Below are 26,050 nucleotides of genomic sequence, written 5' to 3'. Positions count from 1 at the left end.
ATATAGTCCTTGAATAGCTTTGTGTGAAATTCAAAACAAACAAACAAAGCTCAGAGTTGGACTCAAGATCTCTCATGTGTTGGACAAGTGCTCTAATGTCAGGTTTTTATGTATGTAGGCCAGATTATTTACAGTAGGTAATAACTTTCAACAGTAAACAAACAGCACAGTCTACTTGTTTTAAAATAATGTATTAAAACAAGTCAAACATGTATACAAAGTTCAGTATACTCGTGTATTGCAGTTGTATTCAGTGCTTAAAATAATTGTCCCTTTTTAATCATAACTCCACACAAGCTGGTTTATTTAATTTAGAACATAGTTTGACAAGATGCATTATTATTGTCAGAAGTTTTCATAATTAATAGAATGACAAATTTTCAGCAGAAGACAATTTTATCCTAACTCCATGTACACATATTCATAAAATCTTGAATCACACCTGTGGAAAATGTATTTTATTTGTCAATAACCTTGTGTGTATATAAAGCATTTTATAAATCTTTTATAAAGATTTGGTTGGTTAAAGTAGTGGTCTAACACAAGGTTTAAGGCATCATGAAAAATGTGATGAGATGTTTCCTTGAAATTTGTGTGTTGTTTGGAGTTAGTAATCAATATGTAAATAATATTCAGGAGATAAAAATAAGGGATAATGAACATATCTTTATTGTTCCACCTTTTTCTGTAGTCTCACACCCACTCTTTAAAAACAGTTTTTTAAATTCCTGATCATTTAAGATAGTTTTGTAGGCTTTTTATACAAATTTGAACATTTTTCTAGTTGTCTTAAGCATATGTGAGAAACAAAAAAATATTATTGAAGCCTGCACATTGTTGTGTATTGATTTGTTCAAGCCATTAAAAAAATTAGTATTATGTGAATGATTTTTGTTAACATCAAATTATGTACCTTACTTTAAAATAAAATTGTTTCATGTTAATATTATTTATTTAAAACTAGTATATTAACATTGTATCACTGATGGTTGAATTGTTGAATGTGATATAGCTTTTTTTTATTCAGTTTTTAACATACAAAATTGTAATATAGATTATGTAACAGAATTTAAGAAATGCCGTGACTAACTTAAATTCTTATTACTTTAGAAAACCTTTTACATTAGGAAATAAAATTACTGGAAACTATAATACTTTTAAATTTGCAATGCATGCTTGAAATAAATATAAAGAAAGAATAAAAACAATTAGCTGTGCAAACTTCATGGTATATTTTATGAGGAGTATTGAAAATTACCTTGTAATTTAAATAATTCAGTATGTATCATGTACAAAAAATTAAACACTGGTGTAGGAATCCAGATTTTAAAAGCCATTTCTTTTATCTTAGGATATGGATAATCCATCTAAAATGTTGCTTGTTCTGCCTTCCCAGCTTCTGTCCTTGGAAATTGTTTTGTAATTTAAATGATTCAGCAAGCAGGTATAACATGTGTAAAAAAAAAAATAAATAATATCCATATTTTCTTGAGGTCACCAGGAATGACAGTTTCGAGTGGTTGAAATAGTTGAGATACTACTTGGATGTGTATGCTGATAACTGTATTGTTAGGATTTCAATATATGAGTATAATTACAGCTATGAATATCTTGGTTCTTTTCCTTGTCTGGTGGAACACTCCACTCACTGTGAGGATCTTGTTTAGCTTTTCTTCTCCTTTACTGTAAGTGCTAAATATAGATACTTATTTAATATACAGTCCCCTTTGCTAGATACTAGAGTGAAATGTACATCGTTAGGGTCTCATTCACTGTGATATATAATTTTGTTATAGAATCAGTAATAGATACGTTCCTCCAGATGCTTTCTTATTTATATTAAAGTCTGCCAAAACACTGTAGCATAATTAAAATCAAAAAATAAAAGTCCAGATTGTTTGTTCTTCTGTAATGACAGGCCTTTCTAACCAACATTTAAATGTGTATAATAGTCTTCTGTGTGTGTGTGTTTTTGAATTAACTTGCCTTTCAACTTGTTGAAAATGCACCTTTAAATAATTTCAATCAAGTAATATGACACCAAATGTAAACTTGTAACCAGTCTGAACATGTCTTATCAAAAGTATGCAGATAAATGGTTTGCATTATGAGTGGCAGATATGTCATACAACTGACAAGATAACCAATTGATAAAACAGATATGACATTGAAATAAATTATTATTAATCCAAAATCTTTATTTTTTGTTACTAATATAATGCATTTTATTTTTCTTTGTTAGTTTGTAAATCAGAAGTTAAAGTATTATAATATATATGTGATTTTCTTAAGAGTTAACCTGTTAATTACACTGTAATAAGTTATAAAGAGTATTCAAAGTGATGTACCCATAATCCACTGAAAAGTGATACAAGATAACTAATGAAACCACATTTTACATTTTTTGTCTCCGCAAAAGATCGCTGCTACTTATATATGATGGGTGCTCTCGAATTAAACTTAGGGGAGCAGCTACTGGCCCTGCAGGGACTGGGAAAACAGAAACTATAAAAGATTTAGCCAAGTCATTTGCAGTTTGGTGTGTTGTGTTTAATTGCTCTGAAGGAACTAATTACAAAGTAAGTCAGTGAGCAATGCTCAAAACTTAATTTCTAAAATAAGATTATACCAGATCCCTTTTCAAGTGGGATATTTCAAATTTTGGAAGATAACAGTTTAAAGGTTACTAAAGGTACTATTTGTGGTAAGGCTGGAAGATAAGAATGTAATTGAATATGTAAGATTAATATCATTTTGTAATACATTTGAGGCAATTTTGAAATTAATTATAATGTTTACATTTTAGTATTTGAAAAAACAAATTCCAAAATATGTTTTATGATAAATCTGATAAAAATTAAACACAGCCAATGCTACAGTTACTCATATGTTTTTCATCTCTTGATGTGGTTGTATGATGGATAATTATATTCTGGTATCATATTTACCTTCTTCTCACAAAACTAGCTGTTCTTGTTCAGTGGTACCCTCTATATTAAAACTTTTTCTTTATCCATTCCACAAGCCTTCCACTCCTCCTTTTCCATCTGTTGGAAGTGCAAGATTCCAACATGCATCTCTTGTAGGTCATCATGCATGAACTCTTCATTAGCAAGAGTATGATATAATCATGTGATGCATGTGACTTCCTCTGCAATCATCTACTGTATTATAATTCCTTGGTCAGCAGTATTTGAGCTCAGACATATTCTTTTGTTTGTTTATTGCTGTATGTTTGATTTTGTTTTTCTCATGAAGTAGTTATTCTTTGCTTTAATTTTATTTCTTCAACCTGATTCTTATGTTCATATTTATCCCATACCTTTTGTTTTCCCATACTGTAGAACTTTTACTTTCCCTATTCTTAACATTCTTATACTTTCTTTTTAGATGCATCACCCTCCCAGACATCTTACCCTTCCAGATTGGGACATTAATGTGGTTCAATTTTCCTTTACCCCTGTTTAACCCATTTTTCTCATTTTCCATCTTTAATTTTTCCCTTAAGTCATATTTCCTTTTTCTCTTATCCTGTGGATGCTAAAGATCAGATTTGTTTACCATTGAAGTTTCACTTATCCTTTGTCAACCTACCCACATTCTTCTTTATTCAGATTGTTTCTTTCACTCAAAATCTTTGGCAGCTTGGGAGGGATGTTCTTTCTTTTCTTCTATTCCCATCTTTGTTTTTGACCAAGATTCAAATGTGCTTCTATGTCTAGTCAATGTTCTTCATTCTTATATAGCCTACACTACTAACTTGCAGGGAACAGTTTCCATTTCTTTATCCTCTGACAATCCTCCACCCTTCATATCTTTCACCCTCTACTCTTACCAGTTGGGTCCACCCTATGGTTTGGTTGGCCTATTCTTCCCTACCTTCTTCCTCCCAGACATTGTTATCTCAACAAATTTGACACCTCACTTTTTCCATTGGTTTTCATCTGCATTGTCCAGTGGAGGAGAATATGCAATCTGACATATGAACCATTACTTGTACAGGTTCATCTCTCACTATCTTTATCATATCATGGTTTCCTCTTCACTAGAGTCTTGTGTACCACTTGTGGCTGTTATTCAGTCTTTGGTGCAACTCTAGCTGGTAAGTGTTGATTCATACTTTATTTACTTTTTATCACATGGATTCCACTCTGTGGTGAGTGATGCCTGACAAGATATTCTTGACTCTAAATCCACATTGTACAGCCATGTCAACTTGCACTTTATCTTCCATGCTTTGCATACTGACTGCAAAGATGTGGTGTTACACAAGATTGTTTAAACGTGAATAACTTTGCAGAATTTTTCTTGGACTGGTACTACCCATGGACTGTGTGGGTAAAGCAGAAGGAGATTGTTGTTCATGCCTAGAGGGAATAACTCGTTGAGGTCTGTTTTTGAAAATAAGGTTTTGTGGTTACCCATCACAATGTTTCTTGTGATAACATTCCTGTGGACTACCTGATGTATTGTCACCCTCCTTTCTTCAAGTGGAGTATGGGATTCATTGCCACATTCCAGTTCCAAGTTCCTGGAATGGTTGTGCATGCTCACTGTGGAGATGAGGTGTTCCACATTATTGCTTGAAAGTGAATATCTTTGCAGTATTTTACTTCATAAACATGTCTGTCTCAGATTGTATCACCCATAGACTGCATGGGTAAAGCAGAAGAAGATTGCTATCCATGCCTAGAGTGAATAACTCATTATGGTCTGTTTTTGAAAGTAATGTTTAGTGGTCACTCATTGCAATACTTCTTGTGATAAATTCCTCTGGACTCTCCAATGCATTCTCACCCTTCTTTAATCATTTCAGTTCCAAGTTACTAGGGTGGTAGACCCTTGTGGCACCCTGCTGAACAAGCTTCACACAATAACCATTCAGTTTCAGAGTAGGTAGGTGGTACTTTGCAGGTGTTGATGATATAATAGCCACCAATTTTGCAATAATCCATACAGTTGAGTGAGAAGTCAAAATGTAGTTCACCTCTTTTAATTGGGAACCATCTTTTTATCCTAGTGTGGATGTCTGTACCCTATGAGCAGATTTTGGATTTAGAGTGAATTAGTCAACATAAGTTTTCACACAGGTTTCAGGTTGTTTATCTTCCTGACTTGATTTCCTCCATCTGTGTTGTGGGTCACAGCAAGGAAAAGTGGGATTGTTCCAGACTATCCCTTGTCCTCTCTTTTACAGAGATGTTATTGCCATTTGGATGGCCCCATTCTGTTTCACAGTTGGAGGAGTTGATTACATGAAACAGACATCCTTTTGATACCAGATGTCAAGTATTTGGACTGATAGCTCAGAGCTAATCCTAGTGTCGTACCCAAAAATAAGAGTGGTTTTCACTCTCCCAGTTTTTGGGTTTGAGATGAAGATGATATGATCCTCTCCTTACCCTTGCATAAATGTCTGTACCCCACAAGAAGGATTTGGAGGTATTGGGCTTAATGAGAATGGTCCACTGTGCTATAACCACTTTTATCATTGTAGGATTAAATTACAATATCTTCTGCTGGTTAGGATTACCTTCCTACAACGTTCTGTCTTACTTGGATGTGCTCTTCTTAATTTCCACCCTTATATCTTACACATTTCACACACGGGTAAAAAAGTATACGTGACTCAGAAATGGTGTGCTTCTCCTCTTTAAATCTCTGTTTCAGGGGTATACATCATATGCTTGCACTGATCCCATTTTATTTTGTGAGAGGAGGTATGTAATGTATCAGAAGTTATAATTTTCCTACACTGAAAATGTGTTTCTGATGAGTAATTATAACTTCCTACCCTTCCTCTCCACTTTTTTCCAGTGCTGACATCTGCCAAGTTTCAAAGTGGTGGTTTGTTAGAGGACTGAAGAGAGAATCACATGTGTCATGTGAGCATATCATTCTCCTATTGGTGAAGAGGCTACACATGATGGCTTTCATGAGACACATGTTGGAATCATGCAACTTCAATATGGAAAGGAGGAGGGGCAAAAGGCTTGTCGCATGCATTATATGCAAATAAACAGCACTGAACGAGAATAGCTACTGTTGTGAGAGAAGTATAAGTATGTATCAGAAATACATTTTCAGTATTGGAAAATTATAACTTGTAACTATCATGTGTGTTGCCAAAAACAGATACAGCTTTTTTAAAAATATTTAATTTGAGTTTGATTATCAGTATCTAACAACAATAACTTTTCAGTCCACCTATTATTAAATGATCATAGTTTATGTTCTGTTTTTTCCTCACGTTTTAACAATTTAAAATATAGTGGCAGTGCTTTCATTTTCTAGTAAAGAGCTCTTCTTATTAGCTAACCATCTCTCCACTGACATTTTTTACTTTGCATGTCACAAGATGTTAGTAAATTACAATTAAATGTAATTAAACTACATTTTTCATGGTATAGCAATAAATATAGCTTTAAAACGTAGCTAATAATCCATATTTTAATAGTGTAATAATAATTTCAAATTTTTAATTTTATAAGGCAGTATTAAAAAAAAATTTTCCATTTGTGAAAATTGAGTCATTGTCTTTCTTGGCATTCTCTTATCTCTGACTTCTTCACCACCTCTGGAAAAATATGAATTTTAACTTAAATTACTTGGTATAACATTGTTGTCATTGAGGTAATGCATAATTTTTAAAGCTTTCAATCTGATTTGATTACAGACCACAAAATAAACAATCAGCCTCTTCTTTCAACACTCACCTATCACATCCTCTTCTTCAGATATTTCCAAGAGTTCTCTCTGGTGTTCAGTACTATATTTTCTTTAACCAGTAGAAATCCAAGGGTTTACTTTATCAAACAATGCATTATATTATCTTCTTTACTGTAAATTATCAATTTTGCTTTTGATTAAAGTTTTATTTTTAAGAGAAACATACTGACAAGCTTAAATGAATTTTTAGTGACTCTTGTCACACAGTTAGCAAGAAAAAAAATGTGATAGTTAAATGATATTGCCTGCTATTATTCTGTGTTATTTGGTGCATTATTTAGTGTATTACTACTGTTACTATAAAAAAGTAGGGTTGAGTATTATTGAATGTTGATAGCAAATAAAAAGATGTCCTAGATAAGCACTTTATTAGTATTAAAAGTGGCATTAAAAGTCTTAGCATAAAGCTCTATTCATGTTGTCTTAAGAGACAAGAGAAGTCTACAGAAAACCTCAATTTATTCAATCAATATATTGCCTATATCCACTTTAAAAATGTCTATATTCTTGAAAAATATTGTAAAATTCTTGAGTTGTTTATATATTTCTTAAAGTTTTGTCCGATTCTTTTACTGTGTTGAGAAACTGTTTATAAGAAGTAATTCTTGATGGAGAGAAACCCACTTGAAATAATAATGTATCTAAGAACAGCTGGTATGGGTATTAATACTTTTATTGATAAAGAGAGAACAGCATTTTGACCTTCCTGGGCCATCTTCAATTTAAGAAAGAGAAAGTTTGAATGTGACTGTTGGCAGACACATTTTAGGGACGAGAGTATAAATGGGTACAGGATTGTAGGGGGCGTTACAGGTGGATGTTAGGTTATAAATTAGTATATGTATAAAGGTGTTCCTTTATATTGGTTTTAGTTGCTGTATAAGCAGGGCTTCTCTGAATTTGCATTTGTTTCCTAACTTAGTAAATGGGGGTTTTCTAAGGTAATGCTGTGTTTATTTGATTTGCAGTGTTCAAAAATGTGTGATTTGTTCTTTGGATCTAGTTTCCATTTTTCTGTTTGTTTCTCCAATATAGTATTGGAGTACAGTATATTCATTGTATTTTATAAATTATGTTAGTGTTGTGTTTGCCAGTTTAGTTTTTACATTGTGTGGACTTTAGTTTTGAACTTAGTTTTTGAATAAATTTGGTGTTTACTAGAATGTTGTGTTTTTTACATGTTTTTACTCAAATGTTGGTTATTTTCTTTTGCTGATGTTGAAAACACCATATGCAGCAGTATACGATTTTGTAGTCTGTTGTATTTTGGGATTTACTAATGTTTGTCTCTTGTTGATCTAGGTGTGCGAGAATAATTTTTAACAGTTTTTTGAGGAAATTTGTTGATGAAGTGCTGTTTTATTTTGTTGATTTCATCATTAATTTTATCAGGTGAACACAGCTTTGTGGCTGTGTTTATTTGGTTTCTTAATATGTTGAGTTTTTGTTTTGTCTCATGTGCTGAGTCCTAAATTACTAGAACTGATACACAATTCAAAAAAAATCACAGAAAAATCACCCATACTGGATTATACATTATACCATTCAAGGAGCAATAAACAATAACATTATGTATTAGTAGATGTATACTGTTACAAGATATAAGGTATTGAAAATAAACAGTTCTAGTATTCCATTACAACTTTATATCATTCCAGAAAAAAAATGTAATTGAGGTTTATTTCTTAACTTTATATGAAGGTAGGGAGGTCAGTTAAGTCCACCAACCCAGTATAGTGTCATGGTAGAGAAAATAAGAGAGGTAATACAAAATGTCTCTGAAAACAAATCATTTCACATTGATTTAGAAAATTTCAGAGATTATGCAAATAAAGTTTGGAAAGTTTCAGATGACAACAATATTTTTAACATGAAAATCACTTTGCATTTGGACCAGTTAATCATCTTACTCCATATACTTATGGAAAAATGTTAATAAAAATACATAATCGAAAATTCCAATTCTTTTGTCTACAAAGGATTTGCATACTGTATGCCAAGTCTTGTGAAGCTACATTAGGTACTATCACTATTATGGTGCATAGATATATTCTTAGTTACATTATGGTTACAAGTTCATGTTGAATACACAAACCAGTTATGGAAGTGTTAATTTCAGTTTCTGTGTTATATCTTGTGTAACAGTACACTTCTGTAAAATCTGGCAAAGAGATTTTAATGTTGTATTTCTACTTCTTATAAAGCAGAAACAATATATTTGTAATTTGTGTTGTCCTACAGAGAAATTTTGAAAGAGGTAAATGTATAGGAGGAGTGGTTGTATCATGACTTAAGGTGTCTACTTTTGTTGTTTAAAGTTTGTATAGGAGGAGTGGTTGTATCATGACTTGAGGTGTCTACTTTTGTTGTTTAAAGTTTGTATAGGAGGAGTGGTTGTATCATGACTTGAGGTGTCTACTTTTGTTGTTTAAAGTTTGTATAGGAGGAGTGGTTGTATCATGACTTGAGGTGTCTACTTTTGTTGTTTAAAGTTTGTATAGGAGGAGTGGTTGTATCATGACTCAAGGTGTCTACTTTTGTTGTTTAAAGTTTGTATAGGAGGAGTGGTTGTATCATGACTCAAGGTGTCTACTTTTGTTGTTTAAAGTTTGTATAGGAGGAGTGGTTGTATCATGACTTGAGGTGTCTACTTTTGTTGTTTAAAGTTTGTATAGGAGGAGTGGTTGTATCATGACTCAAGGTGTCTACTTTTGTTGTTTAAAGTTTGTATAGGAGGAGTAGTTGTATCATGACTTGAGGTGTCTACTTTTGTTGTTTAAAGTTTGTACAGGAGGAGTGGTTGTATCATAACTTAAGGTGTCTACTTTTGTTGTTTAAAGTTTGTACAGGAGGAGTGGTTGTATCATGACTTAAGGTGTCTACTTTTGTTGTTTAAAGTTTGTTTTTTCTCGTGAATTTCAGTTGAGCTTTATTATTTTTCAGATTTTTTTATTTGCCTACAGCTATAATCAGAATTACCATGTCACTGAATATTTAAGATACATTGATTTCAAAATTAAAAAAGACTGAATAAGAATCTATTGTATTTATTAATGTACACCAGGTGACAGCTGTCTTGTTTCAGGTAAATGGATAAAATAATAATAATAATAAAGTGAGTTTGTTTTTAAGTTAAATATGGAAAGAAACGTTTTGTACAAGTATATATCAGTTACAAGTAAGACATCAGTTGAAAACTAATTCTGAGGAAATTGTTAACAGAGTTATCTTATTCAGTAAAACTTTTGTTTCCCTAAATTATAATATTTCCCCAGGGCAAGAACATGTTTGTGTATGCATATAATTCATGACTAAACATTAAAATAACAAAAGTAATATGATAAACTTTAAAACAATAGATCTTAGCAAACTAAAAGCCTGTATTTCTGTTAATTCTATAATTTGTAGTGAAAATGAACCTGTTTACATCAGGTAATCTGACTTTACCTGTTAACACAATTATAGTTTTATATTTATTTCAAGACTAGCACTGATATTTATGGTTTAAAAAAATGTATAATTTTACTAAATGTAGGGTGACTGTTTTGTATTATTTCATGTACAGGAGGCATGACTTCTGACAGTTGAAAAATTTACAAAAGGATGAATAATTTTTAGTGTAATTTATGGTGGGCATCTTCAGAAAATATTGTTAATTCTTATGTTTTAGCATGGAGGCAGTTGTCTGTAATTTACTTGCTTTGATTAATCACAGGAAGACATTGCTATAAAAATTGTATTGGCTCTTTGGACCACCATTGTAAATGGTATTTAACATGATCCATCCCCATGTCTACTGTGTCCCAGTATTATATTGACCTCAGATTTTATTTTCTCCACTCAATAGAAAACGTGTACAAAGAAATTATGTGCTTCTTTTATTTGTTTTACCATTTATTTTACTGTATTCTGTGTAAAACGTTTTTAATATTTAATATGTAGTAGAGCACAGTAGAATGTAAAAATCATATCCAGTAGTTTGTTATATTATACTAATCATTGATGTTGATACTGGGCTTGGAGTCTGAAGCATGAAAACTCATTATTTTATTTTTTCACCAGTACAATCTAGTAACTTCACGACACATTTGGCTATCTCAAATAGCTTTAAGCCCTTAACAATACATGCATATTTATGCTTAAATTTTATTGCTTTTTGAACTGTGTCTAACTAATGATATCACTACACAAGTTGTGAACCACTTTGTAAACATGTAGCTTACATTACCTGAAGAAATTATGTAATGCATTGGTTACTAATGAGCATATCACAGGAAAACGTTTTGTTTTTTTATTTATTTAACCTAATCTAAAACTTTTATTTTATTTACCTTTATAATAATAAATAATACACATGAAAAACAAAATATAGTACTTACCTGGGTCTTTTTTTTTTATCAACTCTTAATTAAAACTATTATTTTAATGGTATTACTGCACTAAATGATTTTTAATTAATCAAAAATGCAACAAAATATACAAAATAGCATGCTTAAAGCACATATTGTCCTAGGACTATCAAAATTTTCTGGCTTTCTTACCATTCAATAAGACCCAATAAAAATTTAGCTAAACTTGCCAATGCATTTCCTGTGGGAATAAAATTTGCACTGGAAGCAAAATAAACAAACTCCTGAACAGAAAATTATGTAATATAATATTTGGATTTCTGTTGGTTAAAAGTAATATAATTTTAAATATCAAAGAGAACTAAATATTGGAAACTTGTGAAAGAGAAAACTTAATTGTGGGTGTGGCTAAAGGGACTTGATTTTCTAGTTTATAGCTCTGTAACCAAATAAGATTTAAGGCTATAAAAAAATTATACTTTGTCTGAGTAATAACAATATTATAATGAGTGACTTATGTCAAATTTTGTAGTTCTTCAAGAAGTGGTCAATGAATAAGAGAAGAGAAAATACTTAAAATGCAAATATCACAATTCTGAAACAATGGAAAATTGAAGACATTTTTAAATGTTGTCTTATAAAACTAGGAAATTAAAACTATAATTTCCAAATTTATTTTACAAGCTAAGTTTTGTTGCCAAGTTTACTTACCATGATAATAAAAGTAACTTTATTAAATTTTGAATATAACTCAGTAAACTCTCATGACATGCCTCAAGCAATATGATCAATGTAAGTATGAAAGAACAAAAGCCCAAGCACTGACCCTCAGGTACTCCATAAATAACAAGGGTACAGTTTAATTGAGGCACTCAAGTGATCAATGTTGTTTGGAAAGTTTAAATAGTCTCAAACCAGGTACTCTACATGGAAACCATAAATATGTAAAAAGCCACTGATCATGCGAGTACTTAGTTAATACACTGAACTTTCAGAAAAACATGTCATTCATATACTGGTTGACTTGCCAAACCTTTATCTTTATTTATAATTACTTTCACTTTCATTTCTTTCGTAAATTATCCGGTATTTCCAGCTGTTATTTCATTCAATTGATCCAAAATAACAGTTCTTTTCCAATAAATGATAAGACTGATACGATATGCATGTTCACGTAATGTTGGAATTTTACCTTTTTTTCTCAACACTTTACTTACGTTTATTCATTTTAAATTTTAAGTTTCTTTCACTTTGATCAATGTATACTGAATTGGTTAATTATCCATCAGTCAGCCAAAGGTATTCTGACTTTTGGAACATTTTACTTAACTTTAGTCTTTCAGTCGTTTTTCAGGATGTGAATTCTATTGTGAGAAACTATTTTCAAAATAATATTAAAAGTACTTCCTTTTATCAAAAAATTTTCTTTCTTTCTTATTGTTGATTACAAATCCTAGTTCCATCTTACATATCTAGTCAATTTCAACTTGATTGAAAGTAACATTATTTCTTTTGACAGTTTATTTTGCCAGTTACAACTGTCACTGCCAGAAACAAAGATAAAACTGTCAAAAATGTATGAGTGACCTATGGTCAGATCTTTGAAATTGAGATCAACGTTACTTTTGTCAGTCTAATTAACAATATTTTTGCTAAGAGTATTCTTGGACAGCATGAATTTATATCTAATAATGGTTTTTTTTAATAGATATTAAATTATTTATGTGTATCTTATGAGTGCTATAAACTTAACAGTAACATTCAAGAAGAAATAGTTTGAATTATTAGAATAATTTGTTTTTATTTACCGTACATGTTTACTTAGCTTATGTGCACTGAAGTCTTGTCATAGCTTTCAACAAATATAATGTAATATGAAAAACATGAATGTTAAAATAAACTATAATTCACTTTTGCATGTTACACCAAATGTTATAGCATTAAAAATACCAGTTGAACAGTGATTTTGATTTATATAATTATATAAGACAACATTGTTTGTTTTTTGAATGCTGTGCAGTGTAAGACTACAGTGTTACTGCAATAGTAAATGATGCACAGGCTGATAGGTTTAAAAAAACTGCATCTAGGTTGAGTCAGGTGTCTAAAGCTCTGTTTGGTTGGTTAAACTTGCTCTTAGACTGTGTCAAATGTCTGTAGTTTTTACTTTGGCACTGTAAGTATACAGACTGCTAAAATAGAGACTATACGAGGATAGCTTGTATTTCACACACCTACTAAGGTGCATTATGCTCACATATAGCAGGAAATGACTTGCTTCTTATTGTGCCAAGAACATACCAAGTGGACCAACAATATAAGAATAGTAATTTTACAAGTGAGCTATGTCTCACCCTGCTACCACATAACAGCTATGTGCTTATTTGATGAGTATCTGAGAGTCAGGTTAAATACCATATTCATATGGAGACATTGTACATATGATGGTGATTCAAGTTGGTGTTGACAGTAATGAACATTGGAAGACTTTGTTGTACGATCTTCTGATTGGACTACTAATGCCTTAAATTCTATTATCCTGTGTTCTGTCACATAATGAATTATGATTTTCATTCTAACTGTGTAGAAGTAATCAGTTCATCGTCTTCAAAAAGAGGGGATTGAGTGAAGTGTGTCACCAGTCTTCATATCCATTGTTCATGCATGAGATACTCTTGTGAGCTTCATCACATCCTATGAAATAATTCAGAATACTGAAAATGCCCTGAAGGTATTTGTTTTTAATGGAGTGATTACTGATGCCTTAGAACTTAATGAACATTCTGATTTCGAGTATACAGCATCAGTGCTGTACTGCCTTTGTTGTTCATGGTGGTTGTCCTACATATTAAGATGAAATCCCCAGAATTGTGGAGGTGTAAAGATGACTGATTTATACCAAAATGAACTGAAAATGTGAGCTGAATAATGTGTTCACAGCAGTTTTTGTGTTATCATAGATATTATAAATTACAAGAATCTATGAAATATTTTGCTGCATATTTTAGTAGTAGAATTTTTAAAAGCAAAATGGAATGTGAAATAATTTTTTTAACGTTGATAATCAAGGTAGATTTTAATCTCACTAAAATTTAGAATTAATATGTGTTATTATAAAAGAAAAGCAAAACTTTTATGTATTTGGGTCTATAGATCTACAGAGAGATTATGGCTGTTCTAAGCCATGTTGACCAAGCTGAACAGAGCAAATTGAAGTTTCATGAGAAGACTGATCTTTGCCACTTGAGTGCCCAGACTGTGTTTTCAATATTGGATTGTTTAACGGTTTGGTGTCATCAGTATTTTGTGATGTTGAGGTCTAGTAACCAGAATAACTCCAAGCCTGCAAATAAAGGGAAAGGTAGTTGGAATACTCATTAATTAATCATGAGCTTAAGTTACTGGTATTTTATGTTCTTTTTCTTTGAGAAATTAAAGACTGTAAATATTATAAAACAATTAAAATGCCTGTTCTAGTCATTGATTAACAGCCTTATTTATGTTTTTACAACATAAAAATGTCACTTTGCTAGGAAATAAGTAATGATTTATTAGGGTAATAATTTCAAAATTTGAAGCAGAGTTACCAGAATATTTTCTCATGTAAAATAATTGAATTTACTACAAGACTTTCATCTGTAGAAGCTAGTGGTGGTAATAACTTTTGGGTAACAAATTTTCTACAGTGTTCTTTAAGAAAAAATTAATTTCATTATTAGTCTAGCCTGTATTTCTAAAACTGTTGTGTTGCCTTTTAGATTCCTTAAGTAGAGGAGAAGGTTTGTCCACTAAGTTGTTGTTACTTTCTCATTGTGTAAAGCATCATTCTTTGGCTACAGGTTGAGATCCAGTCATATATATTTATATACACACACAAAACATTGTGGTCCAATAACCCTAACCACTAACATGAGATACAGGTTTCATGACTGCCTAAATCCAACCTTGGCTACCTGGTTGAGGCTAACCTATACGAATGAATACTCGTATTCTGTTCCACCTTGGATATAAAAATTAAGTTTCAGGTGAAGAGCATATCTGTTCTGGAGGTAGTTCAGTTCTCCCACTCTTGTACTATTCTTTTTCTTGGTATACTCCTGTTCTGTGAAGACACTTTCTGTATGGATCATGCCTGCACCAGCCCCTCCACCTTCTTAACATGGGATTCTAGTGTCAGTAGATGGTATATTTTGAAAGTTAACTGAACATGTATTTTTGATAATACTTACCTTCACTGACACTCTCCTGTTCTACCTTCCCACTAAAACCAAATGTATTTCTCAGAAAAAGTGACTGTGTTGTCAGGATGAGATGGTTATATACAGTACCTAGTTAGAAGGCACATTAAAGTTTGTGGAGCAGTTTGCTAGTTAGAACTTGTTTAAGGTATTTAAGTTGGGTATAAAAGACTGAAGTTAGTATTTTCAGTGCTTAGATGGGCAAAATATGGAATCCTTAGAGATCATGAAATAGCTGTAATGTCTGCATAGGTAAGTATTATTTGAAGTGCATTTTTAGTTTAAGAAAGCATTAGTTTCCATTTTTGATACATTACCATCTAAACCCTGAGTTTGACTTATAGTTTAATGAAGAGCAATTGAATATTTTAAATGGTAGTGTGTACACAAACCTATGTATGTCACTTAGGTCTTTAACATTCAAGAGATGTACAAACAAGTCATCATGTTCTTTGAAGAGCTGTAGTTTGTGACAGGACCTTTTCATCCATGTAGCAAGTGTATAGTTATACTGTGACCTAATCTGGTGCATTATATTCAGTACTGTGTGGTCTAACTTTCATGCAGTATTAAGGACTTAACAATGTTTAATCCTTTTACAATGGGTCATGGATCAAAGGCCATCTTGTTGTGTTTGTTGACTTGCATTCAAGATTGTATTGAACAAATATTTTATGAATTTATGTCAGTAAGTTTGGAATCAAATTGTAGATTATAATTTTACTATTTAATGTTATGTATGAGTTAATTTCTTAGTTTAAAAATAAGTATTAAAAGAACATAAATATTGATTTTAGTGAGTCACATGTTATGTTTAATGCTGCACAGTTTAAAATTAGATGTTTGTGGTGTCAAAATACTAAGTTCACAGTTTCATACAAATTAGGAACTCAGATTACTAACTTTGACAAGCTAGAATATAAAATAAAAAGGTATGAGGTCTTTAACACAGTGGGCCCTATTCAACTCTTTCCAATTTTTTGAAACAGTCCATTATATACTCTTACTACAGTGTATGACATGTGAATAACCAATCAGTAGCTTAAGATGTTCCTAAAGTGGTTTTTTAGCTATTTTAATCTTTGAAAAAGCTAGTGTTCTTTCAATCTAAGTTTTCAAGGAGTTGTGTCTGCTCATAGTTTCATATATTTTAAAATTGATATAAATCTAGTTACTAAGTGTAATTCTATGGTATCAGTGTAGTTACTTATGATTTTTTGGTTATTCAACTGTATGTATAAAACCTAAAAAAAAAATTGTTGGATATCCTCCACTTGTGAAATTTCAAAAGGCTTAGCAACTTATGTCCAGCAACAACCAAGTACAGAGATCGTAGAGAGAAGAGATAATTGTTTGCTTTTCCCATATTTTTTTCTATATTTTAAGAAAAGTTTAATAATTTATTTCTAAATAGTCATAATGTATATACATATATATAATGTATAATAATTTAAATGTGTCTGTATATTACAAAATACTAGTCCACTAAAACACAGCCAAGACAGAAAAGACTGAAGGTCAGTTTTATGTTACTGGATATGTAATATGAGAGCACCAGATCAATGCAAGTTGCACAATGCTAGCTAGGCATGACTGGAAGGTCAGTAACATAATAAATATATATGTAACATATAGCATTATGAGACTTAGTCTACTTAAACTAAACATTTGTATTTTCATGTTACAATATGTCATCATCATAGCACTAAAAAAATAAAATTATTTATTTCCTAATTTTTTAATGATAGTTACAAAGCTAGTTAAGTGACAGACCCCACAGCTGGAGTGTAGAAAATAACATAATGTATAAAGTTTTGCTGAAATCAAACATCTGAAATGTATTTAGGAAGTTTTAGAGATTATGCAAATAATATTTGAGATTTTTGGGATGAAGAACAGTTTTTAACTCATAACATGAAATCACTTTGCACTCATACTAGTAATGAAACAGACTCAATTTTCACAAACAGATCTTTTATAAAAATAGTTCATGAAACATCTGATTTTTGTATAAAAAATACTTGTATCTGTACTAATGTCTACCAGATTTTGTGAAGGTACATGTGCTGTATCAAAAGTTATAGTACAAATACTTAATGTGTGCAAATGTGTAGATGAACTTGTATATTATACTGAGTCTGTAGCAAAAGGGCTAAATGACTGCTAGTTATCATAATTTTTTCCTGATCTGTCTCTAGCAAAAGCTATCCTTCATATATAAAATGAAGTAGCATGTATAAACTATCTGTTACGCCTTATTCATTGATATTTGTATGTAACTTCTAAAAATATGTAACCTGTAAACTTTAGAACTACATTGATAATGAAGAGAAATTCATCTTTGTATGTGGCTTATGTACTTGTATTGTATATTGTGTCTTCAACTTGGTTCACTGATGAAAACTTTGACTGCATTTAACAGAAACAAGATATGTCAGCAGTCTCATTTGAAAAATCTGATAAGCTGACAATTTTGCAGATTTTGGTTTAAAGTGGGGAAACTATAGAATGATTTGTTGGAGCTTTCATCCTGAAAGGAAGCAAATGTGATGATTGTTATGGTATAAATAAAACCAGAATTTACAAAATATTCGATTTCTCAAAACAAGCAAAGTAAGTTGCAGTTTAATAATAAAATGATCTTGTGGAAACCACCAAAATGTGTTGCCAACTTGCCCTTGAAAGTAGAAATTCAGCTAATAAATGATGGCAGAGTTTCAATGTTGAATTCATTTGCAATTTTTCAGTTTCTGTGCCACATCTCCTTTAGCTCTATATATATATATCAACATACTCCATGAAATGCTTCAGTTCATTGTAGAGTCAAATTATTGCAACATCAGTATTTTGGGATTCATCTTTAGTGGTTTTTATTGTTTTTCTGATTAGCTTCAAAGATCTGAAGTTGTTTACATGTACAATCTTTTCTATTATAGTTCATTCAAACTTTGCTGCTTTCAACATCTGTTTTGTAACTGATATCAACTTCTGTTTAGAACTTTATCGTTAAAATAATAGATAAAATTCCAAATTATTGTGCTGTGACCAATTTTCTTTTGACTTGATGGAGGTTGTTAAGATTTTGTTATTGACAAATAAAAAACCCATAATTACACATTTTTTGCAAGGTGACCTGTTTTTCTTGGACCTGACAGAAATTTTTGTGATTCTATTCTTTACATAATAAGACATGGTTTGTAATTATTGGTGACCTAATGGAGGTCCTATGGGTTTTGTTCTTGACAGAATAAAAACGATTCTTAGTTGTTGAGATGTAATCTGCTACTAGGACCTCAAGATGGCTGTTTTGGTTCTGTTGTTAAATAGAATTATTCTCATTTATTGAGATGTGACCCATTACTAAGACCTCGTGATGACTGTTGTGGTTCTGTGTATTCATAAGCTCATGCATAGAATGAATACACCAACTTTCCTTAATCTATAATAAATGTTTTACATGTAAAGACAATGTATTTTTCGTTTTTTGTGATTTGCTTTTGCTAATGCATGAATTGACAAAGTTGTTATTTCTCTAGTGGACCCACATAATGATCCCAACTATAAGTCTGTTTATGACTTCCTGAAGAGTGTTCCAGAAGACCTTTTAGCTCCTTTGTTTGTCAAGCTTATGCTCGGGCTTTAATGTATTTAGAATTATCAATCAAGAATAACCAAGAATCATCACGGCTACAGTTGGCTTTCTTGCAGGTAAATAATTTTGAAATGATATCTCTTGTAATTTTGTATAATGAAATATTAATACTACTAAGATTACATCACATGCCAGAATATTCTGTTTGATTTCAAATGACAAAATAATAGTTTAAGGAAAACAATAGATATTGGTAATTTTGCATTGAAACAGATTTTAAGTGTGAATCTGCAGTGTGTGTTATGTGAAGTTGCAATATTCATGAGATGAATAGAAACCAAACTGTGTAAAGTTTAATACTTACAATCTTTCAATGAGCTAATTGTATAATAAAATTCTGGGCTTGTACCTCAAACTCAGATTTGTGCTATAACTTTTGCTACTGTCAGACTTACATCTTCTGTAGTACAACTTTACATGCACACATACATAAAATTATAGCTCTCAAAGAATATTTTCAGAGTACTCATGTTAAAATGTTTTTATTTTTTATTGTCTACACCTTTTCTCCTGATAATTTGGTTATTTGGTTCATATCAACAAAATTTCCCATTATTTCAATGGTACTGTCACAGGGCAGACTCAGTGTACCTTATTTCTGATCCTGTGCCTCTCCTTACCTGTTAATGAACTTCAGAATCACTCTTTATAAGAATAAGGAATCTAAGAATATTCAGTATTCAAATGCAAAAAATGTTTTTATATATATATATATAGGATGAATGCATTGTTTTTTATTACTACTTTTTTCAGTTGTGATCAGTATGCATCTATTTTTTGTCTTAGAAACTGTACATCCTCCTTGATGAACCAGATGGAGTGGCAGGAGTAGCAGCATCTCGTCAAGAAGACCCCACACTTCATGATTTGATTCTAGGTCATGAAGCAACTGGTATGTAAAAGTAAATATTTCTTTATGTATGTAACTGTTAACCCTTTCCAGATGGGTCATGGGTCAAAGGCCACATCATTGCACTTGTCAACTTACATTCAAAATTTTATTGAACTACTATTTTATAACTTTATCTTCTTAAGTTTGGTATCAAACTGTATGTTAATATTTAAATTTTCATATTATACGTTATTTAAAAGACACCTAAACATCGATTTTTGTGTGTCATGATGTGTTTAATATATGTGTTTTATCTGATTTTGAGTTATCTGTGAACTTTTAAATTTGGTTATTTGTTAGTAATTCAAATTAGCATATACTAAGGTAATTAGAGAACTGATTTTGTGGTCTTTATTTACTGAGTACTAACTTAAACATAATTAAATTTTATCCTGTGTATAGTATTATCTACTAATTGATTTGTTCCCAGTTGGTACAGCAGTAAGTTTATAGATTTACAATGCTAAAATCAGGGGTTCAATTCCCTCGGTAGACTCAGCAGATAGCCAGATGTGGCTTTGCTATAAGAAAACATACACACACACACACACTAATTGATTTTTGTTGTTTTTATAAACTGGTAAGTCTATAACCTAGTTATTTTGGTGAATTTCTGTTTTCTCAATCACTATGATTTTCTTTTACACAGATATACTATCCATTTATTTTATTAATTCAAGCTATGCTATTTTTATTAATCTATTCTATTACATTGTATCCAACATAAAATTTATACAATTATACACTTGTGCTTTTAATGTTTTAAAAAGTTGTCCAAAGATGATGAGAAGTCTTCATGACAACACTGGTATTACTGATGATGATCTTTTGCTTCCAGCATCTCTCTTCATCCTCAGATAACTTAACTCTGGGTGTACAAGCTAAAGAGGCATATTGAAAACTTCTTAAACAGCTTACCTGTTTGCTGTGGATGGACATACTTTGTCAGCATTCAAAACTCTTGTAAAGTATAAAAGCAAAATGGGGTACAGTTGATTTCATATCTTGATAATACCAATAGAAAGAAATAATTAATTAACATTATTGTTGAAGCCATTCAAGTTGCAGTACTTTTATGCAATGCTTAGTTGTGGTAGTTACACATGAAAACTGGCTCTAAAATAAACAAACTGATTTTTTGCTAAAGCAGTGAAGCAATGTTTTACAGTTTATTTCTGTTGTTACCTTACAGAACATTGGGAGCTTTGGCGATGTAGGTACAAGTAATCTAAAGAGGAGTATTGGTGATGGACTTAAAGATGATGGAAATGTTTTAATTCCATCAAAGAAATATGCTTACATGCTAATTTTAGCTACAGCTTATGAAGTCTCTTTTGACAAATCCTGTTTTTTTAAATATTGCCTTTAGAATTAAGAACTTAAAACTTGTATACTGTTATAATATGCATTATTAGCTGAGATGTTTATGCTATTCTAATTGTTATAACAAATTAATTAAATTTTGATTGTGAGACACTAAGATCTTGTGTCATGCCAAGTAAGTAATACTTTTGGCGATCGGTTTATCTTTTTCAGAACAAGCATCATAGTGTGAGAATTGACATTTGCTCAGTAGTTAATACCCTCTTCTGTAACTCATTTTCCATTGCATCAAGAGCTATGAAAGTTAACATAATTTCTTATAATGTTGTAATCACTCACACAAAGCATAACTTTTATAGTCTTCCGATCTCATTTGGTTACACATCCCAGAAATTGTAAATTTGTAAATCAGACCCAACATGACATGCCCACATATCACATCCTCTTGTTTCAGAAATTGCCAGTAGTTATCTGTGATGTTTAATACCACATTATGTGTAAATAATAGAAAGCCAACATTCTAAGGCTGGTGTAGAATCTCTAGCATCAGGGAAACATTTGCTAAGGCTTTGTTCTCTTAACATCTTTTATATTTTGGTTTTTTTGATTTACTTGCTCCTGATTATGATATAGTGACCTAATTTTAATTCACTAACTTGACAGGTTCTCTTCTGCCAAAGAAAATCCACAGTCAATCTAATGAGACTCCGACAAGGGGATCATTGTGATTATCAAATAGTACTTCTGTACGGGAAATCAGAAAACATCGTGTTTAAGTGTGTATCTTTATAAGTAACTGTTTATACATACCTCTGTTATTCCATCCTTCATTGTGTGCACTAAAGAGAGGTTTTTTGTGCACTTTATATTTTTAATGTGTTTAGTTATTCATTATGTAATTGGGCTGTAACAACCAGTTTTTTGTGTCTTAAATATGAAATGTATATTCTTGCTCACATCCAACAAAAGGTCTGGAAAACTGGCATCTTGAATAATTTCAGTGTCTTTGAAATACTTCTCTTGCTGCTGTTTATGAGCTAAGTACTCATCAACAAAGTTTTGCAGGCACATGAATTCATATTTTCTTTACTAACCAAACATTTCTTTCTGCTGTAATGGTACTGCTAGTGTGGGAATGTTTCTTCTATGTCATTCTGAAATCAAGTAGTTTTGAAGCTACAATTTCATATTTAGGCTGAATTTCTCTGTTATTCTATTTTGTTGTAAACAATTTTATTTTACTCTGTGATGACGACAAAACCCACTTGTAGAGAAAAATATATATGTAAAAACGGCTGGTATGAGTAGAGAAAGCTCTATGTACAACGATGACTGAAGAAGGTCGAAACATTGTTCGCTCTTCTACATAATGCTTTCTCTACCCATACCAACAGTTTTTACATATATAATTTTCTTATACTGTGTAGTGTTTCAAATTTAATTTAAAACAAAATTTATCAGAGTGTTATGCATCAAAAGTGAGATCTTTCAACCAGCTTTATTGTTTTGACATTAAAAATTGAAGCCTTGTACCATTGTTTTGGCACCAGAGTTACAGTTTCACACTTAGATCAAATTTACTTGAATCTTTTGTAATGCTTTGAAACTACAGCTCATTTTGAAAGTCCAGTTGGACATTCAAACCAAATTTCATTGTTTTTTTAGTGTTTTAAAATTATTATTTTATTTTCAGACTATACCCCATTTTTACTTTACATTGCTTTAATATTACTACTGATAATTTATGAAATGAATGTATTTGTTCTGTTTTTAATAGTAAGATGTATTTAAAGTAAAAAATTACATGTTGATATGTTTGGTAATTCTTATATAGTGGTCTCTTTGTTTGTTTTTTAGTTCATAAATTCATATATGTGTATATATACATGGGTGCTCTTATCCTAAGCTATTTGACTTTTGTTAATTTTGTTAATCCCCACATTGCTATTTTAACCTTGTGATAAAACAAGAATACATGAAGTCACCAAAGACAAGTGAAGATATCATTTCACATATATTTCAGATAACTTCTGGAACATTCTAATTAACAATTATTTAAATAGCAAGTTTTTCTCCTTGGTCTTGTGGATATATATAAACAAAATCTGTCATCATTATATCTAAATTTTAAATGATTCATTAGGTGTAACCTTTAGAACTCTTACTATTGTCAAAAATAAATTTGTTGTTTTATTGCTTGAAGTACTTAAATATAAGATCAAATTGTTTGATAGATTGTTTAGGCAGAATATTCATGATGAAACTTTGTGGAATGGGCTACTGCTTGTTGTGAAGACACAAGTGTAGAGGATGACATTTCAAAGTCTTCCGCCTTTAGTCTTAAAGACAAAAAAGCAGAAGACTTTGGAAACGTTGTCCTCTACACTTGTGTCTCCACAACAGGCAGTAGCTATCAATTCTACAAAGTTTCATCAAGATCAAATTGCTGAATTTCAAATTCTGTTATCATGTTTGATAGGTCAACTACAAGATGCATTTTTCTGTTATGAAAGAGCTGTAAAAGTTAAACCAGACACAATTAGTCATCATCAGGGTCTTCTTCGATGCTTGATGGGTTTAGATCAGTCAAACACAGCACTTACCTATGCTACTGGTCTTCTAAATGAGAGGTTTGTGTTTGTTTGTTTTATGCACACTTTTTAAGTTATTTTCATCCAACAGGAAATAGAGTTGCTTTCTTAAACATGAGTATTTTTTCTTTTTATAATTTGTCTAGCTATACACCTGACAGGAAATAAGATTCATTTGTGAATTATAATTATTTTCTTATATTCATAATGCTTTGTACTAGCACTAACTCTAAATAAACTTCGACATTTTCTGGTGAAAAATGTGAAAGTTTAGATAAATTTTCTTTGTTGCATTATTTTTATAGACCAGAATGGTCAAATGAGATAAATCCATTTCGTGTAGAATCAGCATGGAAGTTAGCAGACTGGGACGGCCTTTCTGAGTTCCTAAAATCGGTAAGTACGATAAGATCAAAAGTATTTTCAAATTTTAAATTAATGTAGTGGCTAGGATGATTTGTTAGCTACATTCATTGGCACAATTGTTTGAGCATAAATGTTTTCTTTATTTATACTTCTGTGCATAAATGTCTTCTTTATTTATACTTCTGTGCATAAATGTCTTCTTTATTTATACTTCTGTACATAAATGTCTTCTTTATTCATACTTCTGCATAAATGTCTTCTTTATTCATACTTCTGCGCATAAATGTCTTCTTTATTCATACTTCTGCACATAAATGTCTTCTTTATTCATACTTCTGCACATAAATGTCTTCTTTATTTATACTTCTGCACATAAATGTCTTCTTTATTCATACTTCTGCACATAAATGTCTTCTTTATTCATACTTCTGCACATAAATGTCTTCTTTATTCATACTTCTTTACATAAATGTTTTCTTTATTTATACTTCTGTACATAAATGTCTTCTTTATTCATAATTTCATGCGATAAATGTCTTCTTTATTCATACTTCATGCATAAATGTCTTCTTTATTCATACTTCTGCGCATAAATGTCTTCTTTATTCATACTTCTGCACATAAATGTCTTCTTTATTCATACTTCTGCACATAAATGTCTTCTTTATTCATACTTCTGCACACAAATGTCTTCTTTATTCATACTTCTTTACATAAATGTCTTCTTTATTCATACTTCTGTACATAAATGTCTTCTTTATTCATACTTCTGCACATAAATGTCTTCGTTATTCATACTTCTGTACATAAATGTCTTCTTTATTCATAGTTCTGTACTAGTTTAATTGTTCTTCTGATACAGAAGAGCATCGTAAGTTCTCATTTATCTAAAGAAACTGTCCCAAGAGACATATCAGTTTGATTTGTTAAAACAGTGAGTGTTTATTTATCTCTTACTATGGAAAAAAAAATTAAAAAACTATTGTGCCTGCAACATGTATAATAAAATTGCATCATGATAAAATAAACTATAATTTGTACAATTTACAGAAATGAATAAAACATTGTTTTACAAGTAGTAAGATTAAAGTTTGTCATTTTTATATTCAAACTTTTATTGATTAAAGTTTCAATTAATAATGTTTTATACAACACATTGAAAAACTCATTACTGCCACTTCACTGGAAATTCGTGGTTTCACTAAAAGTCTTTTCACTAGAGATGTAGTACTGTAATATAAGTAACAGTGAATTTTGTTTTATTTTTTATTAGAAATTTGTTTAGAATAGCACTTGCTAACAATACCAGGAGGTTTAATGACCCTTCTTGTAGAGCTGGCTGTCTGGCAGCAAGTAGAGGAGAAATCCTTTACTTACTTTACCAATCGACTTCTGTTTATTTACTGTCCTGTTGACAAGCTCGTATTTTAGTTTTACTGCTGTATCATACAGTTTCCTTTCTTCTGAATGTTGTGAGGAATACTTTCTATGGTTGTCACTTTTGCCATATTATTGCACGTGGAGCCATATTCTTTCATTAGAATTGAGTGGATATGGCAGAGCTTGTTAACTGTCTCATTTACTTTTACCCCTATGTGGTATGGCACACAGTAACAGAGGATGGTCTTACTATACAGTTTCTTTATTTATGTCATCCATATGGGAAAATACTGAATTACTGATATGATACCTTTCCTATACTAACATAATTGCTTTCCTAGAGTTGCGTTACACTCTCTTTGTATAAATTTTGTTTATCACTAGCCTTGAGACTTCTGTCCAGATTCATGTTTCCATGCAAATAAGTATGCAACAACCCTCCAACAGTAAGAGAGTAACACACTTTTCTAGCACAGCTGACTTCCTCCATTCTGAAGTATACAATCGTCATTTCATGACTGGGCAGTTTA

General features: G+C 31.1%; 1 protein-coding gene across 1 annotated transcript in view; it reads left to right on the top strand.

Annotated features, from left to right (window-relative positions):
* The window catches only part of LOC143228506 (serine/threonine-protein kinase atr-like), a 56,878-nt gene that overhangs the window by 25,198 nt on the left and 5,630 nt on the right, over positions 1–26,050 (top strand). The window contains exons 2-6 of the mRNA XM_076459756.1: positions 14,232–14,439; positions 18,853–19,024; positions 19,755–19,860; positions 23,663–23,813; positions 24,080–24,170. Coding sequence (XP_076315871.1) covers positions 18,959–19,024; positions 19,755–19,860; positions 23,663–23,813; positions 24,080–24,170 — 414 coding nt within the window. The 5' untranslated portion in view covers positions 14,232–14,439; positions 18,853–18,958. The remainder of the gene's footprint in view (positions 1–14,231; positions 14,440–18,852; positions 19,025–19,754; positions 19,861–23,662; positions 23,814–24,079; positions 24,171–26,050) is intronic.

The sequence above is a fragment of the Tachypleus tridentatus genome, chromosome 10 (assembly GCF_004210375.1).
Source record: "Tachypleus tridentatus isolate NWPU-2018 chromosome 10, ASM421037v1, whole genome shotgun sequence".
NCBI classification, from domain to species: domain Eukaryota; kingdom Metazoa; phylum Arthropoda; class Merostomata; order Xiphosura; family Limulidae; genus Tachypleus; species Tachypleus tridentatus.
This window is presented reverse-complemented; position numbering and strand designations above follow the sequence as displayed.